The 17,898-nt window shown below is 38.7% G+C and overlaps 1 protein-coding gene across 3 annotated transcripts in view; it reads right to left on the bottom strand.

Annotated features, from left to right (window-relative positions):
• Window positions 1-17,898, bottom strand: part of ADAMTS3 (ADAM metallopeptidase with thrombospondin type 1 motif 3) — a 305,366-nt gene that overhangs the window by 103,586 nt on the left and 183,882 nt on the right. For all 3 annotated transcript variants that reach the window (XM_089679599.1, XM_089679598.1, XM_089679600.1), the window contains exons 6-13: window positions 17,497-17,580; window positions 16,503-16,659; window positions 16,072-16,177; window positions 14,014-14,157; window positions 12,999-13,131; window positions 12,753-12,866; window positions 8,638-8,783; window positions 5,735-5,910 (exon numbers count right to left, since the gene is read on the bottom strand). In XM_089679599.1, the coding sequence (XP_089535725.1) occupies window positions 5,735-5,910; window positions 8,638-8,783; window positions 12,753-12,866; window positions 12,999-13,131; window positions 14,014-14,157; window positions 16,072-16,177; window positions 16,503-16,659; window positions 17,497-17,580 (1,060 nt within the window). The remainder of the gene's footprint in view (window positions 1-5,734; window positions 5,911-8,637; window positions 8,784-12,752; window positions 12,867-12,998; window positions 13,132-14,013; window positions 14,158-16,071; window positions 16,178-16,502; window positions 16,660-17,496; window positions 17,581-17,898) is intronic.

The following is a 17,898-nucleotide window of genomic DNA, read 5'->3' on the forward strand; positions in this document are numbered from 1 at the left end:
TCCTAGCACAAACTGACTCCCCGACATCACCACTCCTAGCGTAGATCCTCTCCTCAAATCTCCCCTCCTAGTACAAATTGTCATTCCTAAATCCCCCCTTCCAGCACAAATCCTCCCCCCAAATCCCCCTTCCTTGTACAAATCCCTCCTACTAGTACAAATTCCCCCCATCCCCCCTGCTAGTACAAATCCCCCCCCCAAATTTCCTCCTAGCACAACTGCCTACAACTTACTCTTCCCAGCACAAATCCCTGCATACATAAATTACCCTAGTAGCACATACCACCCCCAATTCCCCCACCTAGCACTAATCCCCCCCAGCACAATTCCCCTCCAAGTCCCCCTTCTAACACAAATCCCCCCCCCCCAATTCCCCCCTCCTAGCAAAATTCCTCTCCAAATCAACCCTCCTAGCACCATCTCCCACAATTCCACCACCCTAGCACAATTCCCCTCCAATTACCCTGTCTAACACAAATCCTCCCCCCAATTCCCCCCTCCTAGCATTATTAATCTCCAATTCCTACCTCCTAGCACAAATCCCCCCCCCCCCAATTCCCCTCCTAGCACAATTCCCCTCCAATTCCCCCCTCTTAGCATAAAATCCTCCCCCTCCCAATTCTCCCCTCCTTGCACTTATCTTCCCCAATACTGCCTCCTACCACATCCCCCCCAACTACCCTTCCCAGCACAAACATACCCCCCACCCCTCCTCCACAAGTCCGCCCTCCCCCAATCTTACATGTGGGAAGAACAGGAGTAGTGAGGAGATGCGAGCTCTCTGTGATCTCTACCTCCTGTCATAACAGCGATCCTCCATACAGCAGGTTACATAGGATCGCTATTACATCCAACGGTACACGGCTTCATTACCTGCCCCATCTCCTCCAAAGAGTGCTCAACTCTTGGAAATGTGGAGAGGGGCGGGGAATGAAGCCGTGTATCATTGGATGTAATAGAGCCCAAATCTCCTCCCCGCTCTCTCCTCTCTGCAGCTCCTGTCTTGACTGCTCAGCGGGCACAGCACAATGTACAAGGGAGGAGGGAGGCACCTAGCCAGGAGGGGCACAAATGAAATCTGTGGGGTGCACAGCCCACCCCAGCATCCCCTAGATCCAGCCATGCAGCAGCATTGAAATTTGCAACTGCAAGTGCTGGGGTAAGAATTTTAACAAATAGCTTACTTCCTGGGGGAAATTTAGTTTATTGTGCTCAATGTGTTAAACTAAAAATGCTGAGGGTACTACTTTAACTCCGTATAAAATCCTCCGTTTCAAACAGCATGGGAAAAAATGTCACAGTTGGATTATTTCCAGGTTCTGAAAAGCATTACTTCACTATATAAGACAAATAATATGTAGTTATACTTTGTAGTTAGCATGTAATAATTAAGTTATACTCCCATAAACGGATGATCAGATAAACTCAGCTATGTAAAAGGTTAACCCCCTCCATTTTGGAATTATAATCCATTTGTTAGATCAACTTAGTCTATGGTATGTTTAAACAAATATTATGATACTTTCAGTGTTCGGACACGTTCCATGCCCAACTGATCTTACTAGCTAAATGGTTATAAGATTATTTTAACTATTTCTGCACCTTTGTTGTATAGAGAGTGGCACATAAAACACAAAAATGGCCTAGAACAGCAATGGGCAAACTACGGCCCGCGGGCCGTATACGGCCCGGCGGACCTTTTAATCTGGCCCGCGGATGTGGCTGTCAGGATGTGTGTAGGCGGGGCAGCGTGACAAACGTGAGGGGAGGGGAGCTAGGCTCCTCTCACAGTCCGCCCTGAAGACCGGAACGGCGCGGGAACACGGCGAGAGGAACGCGCGGAGCAAAGGTAAGTAAATTGACACAGGGGGGACTTGGCTTACTACTTGGGGGGGAATAGTACTGTGGGGGATGAAATACTATATGGGGGATGAATTAATATGGGGAATGAATTACTATATGGGGGATGAATTACTATGGGGGATGAATTACTATATAGGGGATGAATTACTATGGGGGATGAATTACTATATGGGGGATGAATTACTATGGGGGATGAATTACTATATGGGGGATGAATTACTATGGGGGATGAATTACTATATGGGGGATGAATTACTATGGGGGATGAATTACTATATGGGGGATGAATTACTATATGGGGGATGAATTACTATGGGGGATGAATTACTATATGGAGGATGAATTACTATATGGGGGATGAATTACTATATGGGGGATGAATTACTATATGGGGGATTAATTACTATGCTTACTATGGGGGAATATTACTATACTTACTATGGATGACACATACACATCATTCATCTACTCTTGGTCCGGCCCCCGGGTCCAATATATGAACCCATTGCGGCCCTCAAGTCAAAAAGTTTGCCCACCCCTGGCCTAGAACACCCAAATATCACAAAATATTTAATAAAAATAATAATAATAATAATTATTATTATTATTATTATTATTATAAGAATATTAATAATCAGATTATCTTTTGTGGTCTATTTCCTACTAGATTTTCCCTTTACTTCTTGTTTTGGATACACAAAAGGGAATAGGAGGAAACCTCCCCAAACTGTTTGTTACCTTTGAGGCAAGGTTCACACTGCCGTGACTTAAGATCTGACTTGTGAGACCCCAAATTGCAAAATGGGGGCGGGTGCTCTGGGGTAAGGGGGGCGCTCCCCCCCAAAGCACCATGCTGGAGACAAGGGTCTCTATTTCAGGGGTCATTTTTTTTTGTAATAAAGAACTTGTTAACTGTTTATTTACTGTTTTTATTCCCTTTTTACACTTTTTTGGTGAATGAGTAGGGGTACTATGTACCCCATACCCATTCACATGGGGGGCAGGATCTAGGGGCCCCCTTGTTAAGGGGGCTTCCAGATTCTGATAAGCCCCCCGCCTGCAGACCCCCACAACCACCACCCAAGGTTGTGGGGAAGAGGCCCTTGTCCCCATCAACATGGGAACAAGGTGCTTTGGGGGGAAGCCACAAAGCACTCCTCCATGTTGAGGGCATATGGCCTGGCACAGTTCAGGAGGGGGTGGCGCTCACTCAACCCCCCCCCCCTTTCCTGACCTGCCGGGCTGCATGATTGGATAAGGATATGGATTTCAGTGGGGGGACCCAAGTTTTTTTTTCCTGTTTAATTACTGGCATTATTTTATTTACATTCTGCTGTCAGCGGGGAAACCACTAACAGCTGATGAGTCATCGGTTGTCAAGGATGCGGCGGCAAGCTTTTTGGCAACCAGCTATTCTTTACACAGAATTTGGATCGGTCGATACATTTTCGAACAATTTGAATTCCAATCATTCCAATAATTAGGATTTTGTTACAAAATCCCAAAATTTAACGAAAAAAAACCCTGATATTTTCTAATTGGCAAAAAAAATAAATAGCAAAGTCGCATGGCATAGTCATGCATCAAGTTGTACTCAAGTCTCATCAAGTCACTAGCAAATCGCTAGGAAGTCACCTGGCAAAGTGGTACCATAAGTAGTGCAACTTATAGGTCGCAGTAGTGTGAACTGAGCTCAAATTAATTATTTATCAAACTTTCTAACAAACAGAGGTGTGAACCCCCCAGTGGGGACACAGACAACAACAAAACACTTAAAAGATCTAGGATCTAGCAAGGTTTTATCTTTAAGCATGTATTAAAATAGCATTAAAACATTTGTTAACAAGGTTTGGTGTTAATAATGTAAATGAACAATATTAAAATAGCCTGAGGATACTAAACTTTCTTCCAAAGATGTAAGCAGAGTCCTTACACAAGCAACTACTGGACCGAGCATTTCAGGACACCAGACAGAATATCCCCTTTAACCTCCCTTGCGATCTGATTATGTCAATATTTCTGTGCTCAAAGCGGTACATTTGTTTGCATGGAAATATGCCGTTTTTTTATTGTAGGCCTGTAATTTTTAGGAATAACTCACTGAAATCTGTCCGAACAAGAGTCTAATAAACATCCCGTGTATGATAAAATTTGAAACACGAAATCATAAATTATAATACAATAAATAATCATAAAAAATAATAATATAATAATAATACATTTAATTCAATAATATAATCAAACCAAAAACACTGAAATTTGAAATACAGCACCAAGTTCGCACATCACTGAGCAAAGTCGCAAAATCGTTTTCAGTGTCTGATGACGAATTTCCCCACGAATCATTATCACTCAATTCTGCAAGTGGTTCTGATTTATTATCGCTGTTCTCTAGCTGGTCTAAAACCGCTTTTGACCTAAAGGGATGCTTTTTGGATGCCATGGACGTTTCTCAGTTTCCAGGCAGAAAGAACAGTAAAAATGCAGGCAGGGCACAGGACAAAGCACTCGGGACAAAATGCATGTGAAATGCTTTGATACAGTAATGTTGTACTATGAGATTTTAGTGTATTGAGTGAATTTCACTTTTTAACATTTTTGAATTTCCCGCCAGTTCTGTCCCCTGTATGTCCCAATGCTCGCAGGGAACGGAACCCAGAAGACGGATGCCGGCATTGGCCGGAGGAGATGGCCGGAGGACGCTGCAGGGAGGACATCGCGGGAGCGCAGAACAAGGTAAGTGCTGGAGGGATCCCCGAGCAACACTGCAGGGTAATCCCGAGTGTAGCTCGGGGTTACCGCTTTTGGTACTGAAAGTTAACCCCGAGCTACACTCAGAATACCTCCGTGGGGGGGGGGGGTTAAACAAACTGATTCTAGCAAAAGAGGGATAGAAGCACACAGTTACAGGGAACTTTCACACTAGTGTGTACTCATTAATGTTATTGGATAGTTGGTTGCCTCCTCCCAATATCTTTCAGACACATTTCCAATGATACCAGACTAGATCCCCAGATGAAAAGTCCCTCAGTCAGCTCAGACCATCAAACACAGCAGACATATGGCAAGCTTGCCCAGAGGGCAACCCCCACCCCCAGGCTGTGATCTCCTCCTCCTAGGACAAGACACCACTGTTCCCAGTCTCAGTGTATTTATACACACTTCCAGCCATGATCTGGATGGGTATACTCTCCTTGGGCTTGGCCAGGGCTACATAAATATGCAGCTGCTGATCTGACTCTCCATGCACTCCATGCCCTCTATCTTCCAGAACCTTTCCAGACAGACAGGGGGAAGCAGTCAACCCAACAGCCAGTGAAACACAGAACAGACCAAAATAATCACTGAGTACAGTGAGCCAAGAACTAAATTCACCTAACCAAACACCTGTCTAAGTGGGTGCTACCTTTAAATGGAAACTGGGAAGAAGCTACACTCTTTAAAGTGTAAGGCATGAATACAGAGATTTCCTTGGGCCCGCAGAAAATGATAAGAACAACAAATAAAAATACTTGTAATTGCATCTACGGGTAGCTTAAGGAACCCTAAAGCATACTTATGGGAATACTAAAGTAACCTCACAGTCAGTATTGTTGTCTGTCATTTTAGCTTACTTTAAGTACCATCTATCCAGCCTTAAGTGTTATTGCAGCTGGATGAATCAGGACCAAGGAGTCTAAAAGCAGCCATGTAGCATGAATAGTGTGAATAGGTACTCTGGTTGGGTGAGTGTGGTTACAACCTCCACTTGGTTACCATTAACCAATTTGCTGATTTTTTTTTCCCGCAAACAAGTATTTTTGTTTCCACAATGAATAAAAAATAACACTGTTATTGCAGTCTCATTTTTTTATTAAACATATATACTTACTATCAGGATGTTCATAGGGCAGCCAATGATGTTTTAAATTCTGAAATTCAAAGTGGGAGTTCTTCTGATGACATTGCTGTGCTCTGAAGTCTTCAAAGTGCTTAGGACATTCTTCAGTGTTACACAACTGATACTCATAGTTCAATCCTGTGCAGTCTTGGCCACCATTCACTGGCCTAAGAAAAACAAAAAACATGATAAGAGATAAATTGTGTAACAACAATAACAATTACCAAAGTTAAGAATGTAGCAACATTTTTTTTGCAAATACTTTTCTTGAAATACAATTTTAACACAACAATTACATTATTATCAGGGAAATTTCCACTTTATCCAAAAGTGGATCCTTTTCCGATCTATATCCTAGTGTTTTTGACAGTTTTTGTAGAATTTACAACACTTAAGACATGCTTATGTTTCTAGAGCCTAGGTGTAAAATCTGTGCACCCAGACCCCCAATGGGACCCCACAATAATTTCTTAGGGTTTTTACAGATGGGAGTGCTCCATTCTGTTCAACAAAGGATCCATGAACAGATCTTGTACTGAATCAGAGCTAAACAGGACGGATGTCAGTTTTATGACATTTATGCCCCATTAGATTTTGTTTGCATTTTGAAAGTAGACTGTGGCTCATAGTTGTTCTATGGGACGTGCCTGTTTATATCAGGCAATCTCCTATCTGTCACATTTAGTTCTGAAAAAATGGAAAAGGATAAAGTCCTTTTTTGGGGTTTTTTCTGGACCTGGATGGACTTGGAGGTAGGCAGATGTAAACATATACAAGTCTGTTGACATACACATACCCACAGACCTGCATGAAACTTCGAATCAGATCCACCTAAAAAAATGACAGGCAAACCTGATCTCAAAGCCTGTGTGAAAGGGACCTTTGTTAGGTTTGTTGCTAGCTAAAAAGGATAGTAATTCAAAAGACTACTTACAAGTAACATTTTAATGTCTCAAAACAGTGGCACACCAATCTTTGGAGTCACAGGAAAGACTACAGGGATACAGTACTAGAGGCCAAATATAAAAAAGAAGTTTGAACTAAAATACTTCAGAGTGCTTACAGCTAGAGGGGTCAGTAGGTCTTGTTTGGGCATCATTATTTGGATGATCAATGCGGATGGCAAACTAGTACCCCACCATAGGCATTGAACATCTCTGTACAATCAGCTAAATAAGTTCAGTTATACATTAATGTTCGCATATGCTGGCCCACGATCTAAGATTTCCTTCACAGTTTATTTCTTTTTTTTCTCCTTTTGTTTTAGTAAATCATTCCCAGTAGGTTTGTAAAACTGTTCGATAATATATGCACTTAATGAGAATCCTGCACATAAAAGCCTATGGAAATGTGGCAGCCACATTTAAGCAGTAAACGGCTCATATCAGATAGTTGGAGATCCCAGATGCCAGTTTCAGAACTACAATCACTTAATTATATATTCTTAACTTCAATATCTGCAAAAAGATGAAATCATTCAAGAAACATCAGCTTTATAATAATTAATAGCTCTTAATATGGACTAATTTATTGGTTAATTGCTTTGCAAATAAAATTGCATGTGCTTGGAAACTGCATTTATATAGAGGCACAAAAGGAAGAGGTGAAACTGATTAAAGCAGTAGGGATAGGATTTGCAAAAATAAAGTAACTGAAACACTAAGGCCCCTTTTTACATGGTGGGTCCAATCAGGTCAGCCTGACAGTCTATTCAACCCTATGGACAATCAGGTTTAAACAGACTAGTGTCCATTTACACATACCTACCACCGGGTCTGACCCTGTCCACTTAAAAAAAAAAATCAGATGGGGATCAGTCCTCTTCTGTTTAGGTGGACTGGATCGGAGGATAGTTGGGTGTAAACAGACAGTGGAGTCAGTTTACTCCTAGTAGCCCATAGAGCAGAGTGAGCCCTGTCTGTGTCTGCTGTGCAGGACATGGATGTGTGATTCTTCCACTCTGCTCCGATCATCAGGAGATCTGTAAGTGGATCCTCTGCTGATCAGGACAGAGTCCCCTATTTAAAAGCGCTTAAAATACAAAAAAGTACAGTGAATGTGAATATTCTCTAGTGGTGAATCAATCACATGACCTATAAGTGCCAGCTCCCTGGTAGGAGGGAACACTGACAGTGAAGGGGAAGCCAGGGGTTGATGTCACGATTCTCTAAATACAGCCCCATTGTTGAGCAGGTTCGCTGATACAGGAGCCGCAGCTTACAGGTCACGTGAAGCTGAAGCCAATAAAAAAAATAGGTATTTACACAGAACACTTTTACAAACACTAGACAGTGTGAGGGCAGGTTAAGCAAAGTTAAATTGTATTAGACTTTACTTTCAATTTAGGCTAAAATAGCCCACACTGTGCCTGCGATCAAGAGATAGATAATTATTGACCAATTGCTGACCTTTGCATTAAATAGTTAAAATGGGTAAAGATGTCACATTATGGAAATAATTGGGTCCAATAAGTGGGCCCAGATTAAAAAAAAAACAGTACTGTTGGGCAAATATGTGTACCTCTTTCTAAAAACATTCTATAATTGGACAGGGGTCCAATGGGAATTTTACAAAAAAGAGAAACTGTAAACTATAGAACCATCCTTAGAAAACATGCTGGTGTTAAGGTCTAAATGTGACAGAGACCCTTACATAATTGAATACAGGAGTCAAGTGTAACCAAAGAGAATGGTACAAAAAAGGTAACCTCTAAACTATTGTATGTTGATGTCAAAGTTTAAATTTGACAGAGACTCTGCCCAAATTAGCCTCCAGGGTCATGTGTAATGTGTAATAAATAGGAAATGTTTCCCTAAAAGAAGAAACAGTAAACTAAAGAAGCATCCCTAGAAAATGTGTTGATATAGATGTTTTAAATGTACATTTATCCTTACATTGGACTATTGCACTGACGTGTTCTAAATCGGACACCAATACCGCAAGTTCTTGAACAGGATCCAAATTTTGACCATGCTCCCCAGTTGCCATCTTGTTTGACTTGGTTAGTGGTTCTCCACATACAGTGACCCTTGTAGCACCACTAGAAGGGAACATGACAAAATAATTAAATGCGATTATTTTCAATTTATTTTTACTGAATTTATCAAAGGAAGAACAGATGTACAACATGTTCAAAAAATACATTCTAAATCAATACAGAAAATATGGACATTAAATAAAAGATTATATATATCAATATGATAGGATATAATACGATATGATAACAGAAATTATAGACATAAATCTGTCTAATGCATTTATGTAATAATACCAAAAACACATAATCTGTACAACAGGCCTGGTTTATCTATACAATCGCCACAATAAAGAGCTTGTGTACCTAAAGTTGGTACTGTATTCTTATTGTTCATCTTTAATTGTGTATGTAGCTCAAAGCTTCAGATCTGAAGGATTATAAATTACATATATTAGAAAATAAAATAAAAATGAAAATTAGAAGGATAAGAGTAAGAAAGAAAAATAGTAGGGAAATTAAATAGAAATGGCAGTAATCTAAAAAAAAAAGCTGTAGATATAGCTGATAGTTTTAAATACGTGCTTATACCCGGGCGAATCAAGCTTGAAGAGGTACCAGTTTAGTCAAAGTTTGCAAAACTGATCTAAAGTATCTGAAGATAAGGGTCTAGTTTATTCCATGGCACATATAGAATCAGTTTTGTACAACCAATCTTTTAATGAGGGGATTAACTAGATTTCCAATGTAAAGGAATCAATGTTTTGGCTGAATTGAGAAGGTTGATATTTAATGGATTTAAGTTTTATTACACTAACAGTTAATGAAACACAGTACATCAGTTCCCCATTTTAAACTGACATGTTTGGCATTAGTTGATCAAGTTAGAAAAATGATGCCTATATCTTCATTTGCTGCAAATACAAAAACTCTCCCAAGATCATCACTAAATGTAGGCTTACTATGTGGCATCTTTCAGTAACAATCTTGGAAAGACAAGCAAAGACATTCTGATGGCAAAGGAGTCAGGAGAGCAGTCTGACAATGTGACACTGGTGGAAGTGTTGATTTTCTGACAGAGTTGTGATATACATATATATATACACACATTTCATTAGGAAATTGCAGCATTAGACAATGCTTTTCTAAGTACACCAAATACAGATTGCCTCCCTATAGTTAGTTTCTCTTTAAAGTTAAATGTGGACTACATTTTTTCTCTGTCTATGCTGTAATGCAAGATTGTGAAAAACAAAACACTGTTTCTTCCAATTTGTGTGGTCTTGTGTCCAGGCTTGTACAGTCTTTACTAGATGCAGGTATACCCCAGTGAGAGCATTTTACTATTCTAGAAAGCAGAGCATAGTCCAAATTGTGCCGCCATTTACCCTTGAGTGATATGTGATATAACTCAAGGATGTACTGTACCATTTCCATGTGAAGTGTAAAATGAAAGTCTGCAAAAACAATAATCCAAACAGTTACCAGCTTTGCTTTAGCCAATACGGGAATCCATGTAAAAATTCTAATAAAAAAGTTAAACTGTCATATAATTAATCCTTGTAAAAATATGAATATCCATATAGTTAATAGCAATAAAAATACCATCTAATATTGGCAGGAAATATCTGCAATAAAGCAGCAGGAGTTTGTATTTGGCAGGTTAGGATGTGCAGCTGAAGCCACCATCATTATGTCATTTCCGTTAAAGGTTTGTTATTTTAGGATGGTATATGCAAAGTGATTGCTTATGTGGAATGACATTGGCAACAGCCTAGCCAAATAGGAATACATTTTAACTTTTTTACTAGAATGCAAATCACTATACTGTATATAAAATGGCCTGACTATGCCTGTACTGGTCTGTCTGTGAGTGGCTGTAGGTGAAATTTACTGACTTGGCAATGATAACCAAAACTCTGTAATAATTTGCATTGAACTTATATGGACCTTTTTTTAAAAAAAATTACAATTGGTATACACAAATAATACATTAAAATGTTTCATTTACAACAAGGTAATGAATTTAAAGTCTGTTGGAACAGAGTAGAAAGATTATGGCATGTAAATATTGGCTCCAATACACCATTTTCTGGCCTTCCCGCTGCTATACTCACCATTTCGCTGGACCTGTCCCACCAAAGACTGATACAACAATGCTGTGCTAGTCCTCTTTCAAGTTGAATGATGTTCAGCATCATTCAACCAGTTTCCTGTCAGCCCAGGTTATTGGAGCGTTGTTCCTTTCCCTGGACTAAAAGGAGAGCAGGATCAAGTCATTAGAGTCTCTGCTGCTTTTAAGATCTACCCTCCACCAAAAGAATAAGAGAATTAAGAGGACATGTTACATCACCAGACCAAATACACTTGGAAAAAAGGTATTATACACAGTTTTTCTTAAGGGTGCAGAAATGCCCCAAGGGGATGAGGACCTTGGGGAAGGGGGGAGGGGGTCAGCCCAGATTTAGACTAAATCTGTCACTTGGGGAGCATGGAGGAATTATTGATATCTCTACTAGTTGCCTGGATATAATGCTCATCTTTTTGCTTTGGTGATTTCAATGACTGACCCAGAACAACTATGTAGATATGAACTTTTGGCTTTTCTGCAACTTGCCTGATTTGTATACTTGCGCCACGTTATTGACATTAAGAAAATTAAATGAAAGCTAGTGGGTCAATATAACAAGTCAGATAACAATTTTAGGAGGACAACAGTGGCAGTTCTTCTACTTCTCTCATGACAGGTTTAATTTAAATCCTACTCATTCACATCAGCAAAGTGTTAATTGCAAAGTGCATTAACCCACTGCAGTGAGTCAGAATGCCCAATACTGTAGATAAACCACTCCAAGACAAGATATAAACTATGTGATTTGGGCAATACTGATTTCGCAAAAAGCAGAAATGCCTAATTTTGCACAATATGCTGCTTAAGCCAAAATTACTTGGAAACATTTCTGCACCTTCTTTTTATTTCCAGGGTATTTTGGGACTTGTGTTTTTTTCCTTTTTAGGTGTATTAGATCATACTTGTGTACTTTTCTTTTCTACTTTTTTCTGGGAAAAAAAGGGAAATAATTAGGCTAATGACAAGCCTTTTTGACCTAAGATAAAGTCCAGTATAGTTAAAATGAGCTTCTCCAACACTCAGAAGCTATTTAAAGCCTACTGGACCTTTAATTTTTTAATATTACCATTGGCTTAAATCCATTTGACTAAAATGGCATAACTTTCAGAAATCGTCAACTTTTGGTGGAAATTTCAGGGACATCAAAGCTCCTACTGTTACTCATTCCTATACAAAATTAAACTGGTTACAGTGCTCTTTGCGCTGTTTTATTTAATTTTTCTGACACACCAACAGATAGGCACAGGCAAAAAAAATAGAACACAAAGTTGAGACCTTACATCAGTTTACATTCATAAAGCTTTCACCTAAAAATGGGAAGACCATTCTGTCAATAAACATTTCCTAGTGTTGAATGCTCCCTTGAGCTTAGCTTTGGCAGCCAACATTTTTCTTTCAAGACAGTTTTCCTTAAAAGAGAACCTCCAGCAAAACTATTAAACTTGATTTGGATGAAGGGCAATCAGTAGAGCATTTGAGTGAAATGATGTTTATATTTGTAACCTTGCTGTTTAGTTTAAGCATTGCAATGTTCCTTCAGTGATCTCCCTTCTCTGTGCTCCTGCTAATGTTATGTCAGTTTATTCCTCAATAAAGTCAGTAAAGCTGACACCAGTTTCTAAAGATAGCAGTCCAAACACAGTCCACCAAAGGAATCTAATGGAGCTGAAGGGCTGCAAAGGTTAGCATAGTAGACATAGACTGTAATCTTCAAGTAATGACTTCAGTAGCACTTCATATTTATGTATTATAAAGAAATTAATACAAATCCATAATCATTTATGCACATAACACTAACCTACTGGTGTTCATCTGTTTAATCTATGCATGTTACTTGATTATGAATTGTAACATTAAAAAAGGTTGCATTTTATTAGTTACACATAAACAAAATGGTAACTTACTTTTCCAGGAGCACATTCTGTCCCATCGAGAGGAGGACCTTTCTTGGTCTTACAAAAATATGGGTTATCAGGATGGCTGCACCACAATTGTTTGCAAGGGTCAAATGTACGGAACTGAAAAAAAAATATATATATGCTTTTTAGTAATTCTACATAATCAAGACATCTTTTAAAAGAAACTGAAAAAGGTAAAAAAAATATACAAATAAACATAAAAACCACACATCTAAAATATGTATAGCGTACAGCTGTGCACATTTTGTAGCCCACACCAAAGTCGAAGCGGCACTGCTCATCCATAGAATAGTTAATTCCAGGGAGGTCTGGAAGTTTCGGCCAGTCGTGCTCAAATGGGTCATCCAGGAGGCAATCATACAAACTGAAAAACATAAAAATATGCTTAACAGTGATTTTATCACTACTTGCCATCATTATGTTTTGTCTAAATGAATCACATTATTTAGGTACTATTATATGTAAAATGTATAATTCTGTTCAGCCACTTTTGTGATTCAGGCACCCCTCCCATAATATGTTATTCTATTTTCCTTGTTCAGTTTGCAGCAGCATGAATCACCTGTACATCGCCACCTCCAGAGAAAATGTATTGAAACCAGGAAGCAGCTTGGTGACCTAAGTGTGCAGTGTGGCAGAGTTGTGTGGATCACAAGTCTGGCTGAATAGAATTACAATTTATTTGGTGACTTAACCAGTGGAGATATGCACATTTAAAATGTGTATTCAGTTGTTTGTCTACAGTTGCAGTTTATCAATGAAAATGTATTTCTCTAGAAGCCTTCTCAATGGTAACTCAGGGATCTCACACAATCCATCTGCATACAGCAACAAATACCGTCCCTATAATGTATTGCAGCCTTAGGTTGAGTTTTACATTTATAGACACTCAATTTTTTAGAAATTCACCAGTAAACATTGCTGTATATTTGGAAGATTTGGAAATCTTGTAAACATGGGCAATGTATATATGTGAGCAAGAAAAAAAAATGAGGAACATTCTGCAGGGGATGGAATTGAAAAGAAATGTGGATCATTCTGAAGGGGGGGATGAAAAAGAACAATGCATGTTCTGAAGGGGCAATGATTCATAAAAAGTAAATATTCCTAAAAATTCCTTTCAATGGAAAAATTAATTGTCCAGGAAGTGTGTAATTAGCTTTGTTGTGTGTGAAGCAGACTAACAGGTGTATGAAAAACAGACCCTGCAACTCTAAAGAGGTATAAAAGGTAAATTTCAAATTACTGTATATGTCTTTTCAGCTCTTGACCACTGCATCTAGACCAGTGATACCGATGGAACGCTGCTTGCACCAGAGGAGCCATAACACTGCCCATGCTTGTTTCATCTCCACATCGATTTCCTTGTCCATCATGCTCCATTCCTAGACTGAATGTATAAGCAAACAATGTTGGAAGAAGCTAACTGATATTTTGTTTCAATCCACCAGTAAAAGCAAGAGTACATTAATATTACTATATTACAATCAGGTTTATTAAAATTGTAGTCGGGATGACCTTTGCAGCTCTTGTATTAATCTCTCTTTGGTCATTGTGTGCCAACTAATCATCTAACTCCTGCCCATGCTTGTTGGAGTTACATTATTCTGACACCGGACATTATTCAGATTGACTATGTGTCTACATTGCATTACACAACAGGCAGTGTACACACAAAACAATGCTAGAAAAATAGGAAATTGTTTACAGGCTTACAGGTGTCTATGCAATTTCATTGTGTTTAGGTGTAATTGTGTCATGTGTAATGCTGTGATTTTACAGACACTGGTCATGAAGACTCCAGCTACTTGCAGACATTTCTGTCACCTTGTCTCTAGTATAGAGGTTGTCACAGTTTTATTGGCAGTCTTACCTTGCCAGCTCTTGGGTTATTGGTTACTCTTTTATTTCTTACAGTGCTCCTGTGCTCTGACTATGAATGGCAAAATATTTAAAAATTCTTAACAAGCAGTAAATGAGCTGTAAACAAACCCTCACTAACTGCAGGTACTATAAAGTAATTAATTCTCAAATTTTACAACAGAGGCTCTGAAATCTTCTAAGTTTCTGACAAACATAGAAAACAAGCAGAGAGAAATTGTAATTCCAATGTTTCTTTTGTAAAATTTTAAGATTTTTTTTCTCCACAATGTCCACAATTACAGAGGTAAGTCAGGGCTTCCTTATAAAGTGCTGTTAGTGTGTGATAAAAATATTTAAAAATTTAAAGGTGCATTATTGAGGTACAGATGCACTTTAATTGTTTTTTTTCTGGTATAGTCAAATGCCTGTCTAATACACACAGTAAGTGATAGGTAGGTTGCTCTAATGCTCATGCATCACTAGTTCATTTATTATTTTATAATGTTTTAGCAACATTGAATTATTTTTGCAAGATTTCAATACAATTGGTCATCAATTCTTAAGGTCACTACATGATTATAGGTATTGGTTTCAACACATAAATGTGATAGCGTGTTGTATACATACACTATATTGCCAAAAGTATTGGGATGTCTGCTTTTACACGCACATGAACTGGGTTCAATATGAGTTGGCCCACCCTTTGCAGCTATAATAGCATCAACTCTTTTGGGAAGGCTGTCCACAAGGTTTAGCAGTGTGTCTATGGGAATAGCTGACTATTCTTCTAGAAGCACATTTGTGAGGTCAGGTACTAATGTCAGACAAGACAGCCTGGCTCACAGTCTCTGCTCTAATTCATCCCAAAGGTGTTCTATGGGGTTGAGGTCAGGACCCTGTAAGCCAGTCAAATTGCTCCACCCCAAACTCGCTCATCCATGTCTTTATGGACCTTGCTTTGTGCACTGGTGCATAGTCATGTTGGAACAGGAAGGGGCAATTCCCAAACTATTCCCACAAAGTTGGAAGCATAAACTTGTCCAAGTTTCATGAGTACAAAATAAGTTGGTGGCTTTCCAGACTACATCTTCGCATCAGACAATCCAATGCTTTCTGGGGCACTATTACATAGTTCTTTGTCATTTTTGACAGTGGATCTTGAATAGAAACACATTTGGGCCCTCTGAAAGAACAGGTTGTTTGCTCATCTACAGTAATAAATGTTAATGAATTCTATAAGTTTTCTTTGGGTAAAGTGTTTTTAGCAGTGCACAATGGTATTTAGAAAGTACACAGGAATTTGTTATGACTAGTTCAAACAGAATAAACTGTCAAAAATTGTTAATCCAAACTGGGATACACCCTCTCTTAAGCCTACCTGATCAAGAAAAAAGACTTGTTTATCAGTATTAGCCATGCTTTCATTTACACTTCTACTTACACATGGCCAGTTTCATGGGCAACCACAAAGGCAGAGGAGAAACCATCTTCATGGTTCAACGTGCAGCTTCTTACAGGATGACACATTCCTGTGACTGGAGCATAGCCTTGTATGACAAACACAAGATAGTAATAAAATTCTTCACTTCTTTAAAAAAAATTATTTGGAATACAATATAATTAACAAAAACAGTATTCACTACTGCAACCAGCCCCTCAAACGAAAGGGGATCTACACAGTGACTCCTTGACCATGCACAAAACTGATTCCATGCCCTGTTGTGACCCTCAACACAGTAAAGAATTGGAGGAGGCTCACATCTTCCTCCTTTCTAAAGCATTTATGGCCTCCTTTGTTGCATTAGGGCTAAGAAAACAACCTCCTCTAAGACAATGAACACATACTGGCTATTGTTTCTAGAATTTGTGTACCTTGCATTCCAGCAGGGCCAAAATCTTGTCTTGTCAAAAAAATTGCATGGTCGTGGTGTTCAGAATGGTTGGGGTCAGATTTTTGCTGTTGGAATGCCCATCGGCACACATTGTCAAGACTTCTTGATGGGTTTCCTCTTTCAATCAAACTGATAGACTACAAGAAAAACCATAATAAAAAAGAAGCAAGATAATACACTAAAAATCAATGCAGTAGGCAATGCTACACTATGATTTAATGAACATTATTAAAGTAGTCATAATGATAGCAGCAAGGCTCGCTTTAAGGTCAAACCAGAAAATATCTATAAGCAACCTCTAACTTTATCAAAATCCCCTGAATGAACCTTCTCAGTGAAAGAGCCATTCTGCCAGGCTGGATTTTTCTAGCCAATTTATATTGTTAGCTTTGCCTTTCCTCCACCAGGTAAATTTCCACTGTTGGAGGTTCACCGTGCTCCACTTCCTTCTCTCTATATTTAAATATTAACATTTGGATGAGCTGAACATGCATGCTCATGGAAAGGTTTCAAGCAAAAGAGCTTTCTTTGGTCAGATTGTGCCTGCATATTTGAACAGCACATTGTGCCTGCATATTTGAACATGTTTATGGGCAGCCATAGATTTTATTGAACGTTTTTACCAACATCATTAAAAAAGACCCACGTGATTAGATACAGTCTGATTGGCCCATTTAGGACAGGTCTTTAAAAAATTCTACTGCTTTTGCTTTTATTGGACCAATCAAAATATTAGCATATGGCTTCAATTTAAGAATGTATGGTCTAATAGCAAAGGTCCTATCCACAGCAAACAGTGAGACTTTGCCTTCATTTGACTACCTGCACTGTACATGACAGCTGGGATGTGATTGGTTACTGTGGTCATTTTATGTCCTATACATGTAAGGTTACATAACACTACATGACAATTATCATCTTGAACAGCTTTACCTTGTAAAACAGAAGAACATCATATTAATCAAACTTTTTACCTTTGCATAACCCAGCATAATCATTCGAACAAGGACTACGTTAATGTGAGCACCGATGGAGTCATCATGATAAATTTCATTAACCTACAGAAGAGAAAATCACATTAGGAAGTTAAACGTATTGACTAAACTGAAAAAAAGAATATGTGAACAACATGCCCAGTGCAACAAATATTAGTTACAGTAAATGAATATCTATTACTAAAATTTAGACCTGCATTTCTCAGCCTTTTTACTCCTGAGAAGCCATTGATATAATTTTGAGCTCTTGGGAACCCTTTCTAAAATTATTAAACCTACAACCAATAATGTAGCAGTCTTTCTATATTTGACATGCCACTGAAAAATTATTTTCAATTCTTGAAGTTAAATTAATAATAATAGAAAAGACGGGCAAAAAGT

This window comes from Staurois parvus, unplaced genomic scaffold, assembly GCF_062004578.1.
Source record: "Staurois parvus isolate SC_StPar_1 unplaced genomic scaffold, SC_StPar_1.0 ptg000227l, whole genome shotgun sequence".
NCBI lineage: Eukaryota > Metazoa > Chordata > Amphibia > Anura > Ranidae > Staurois > Staurois parvus.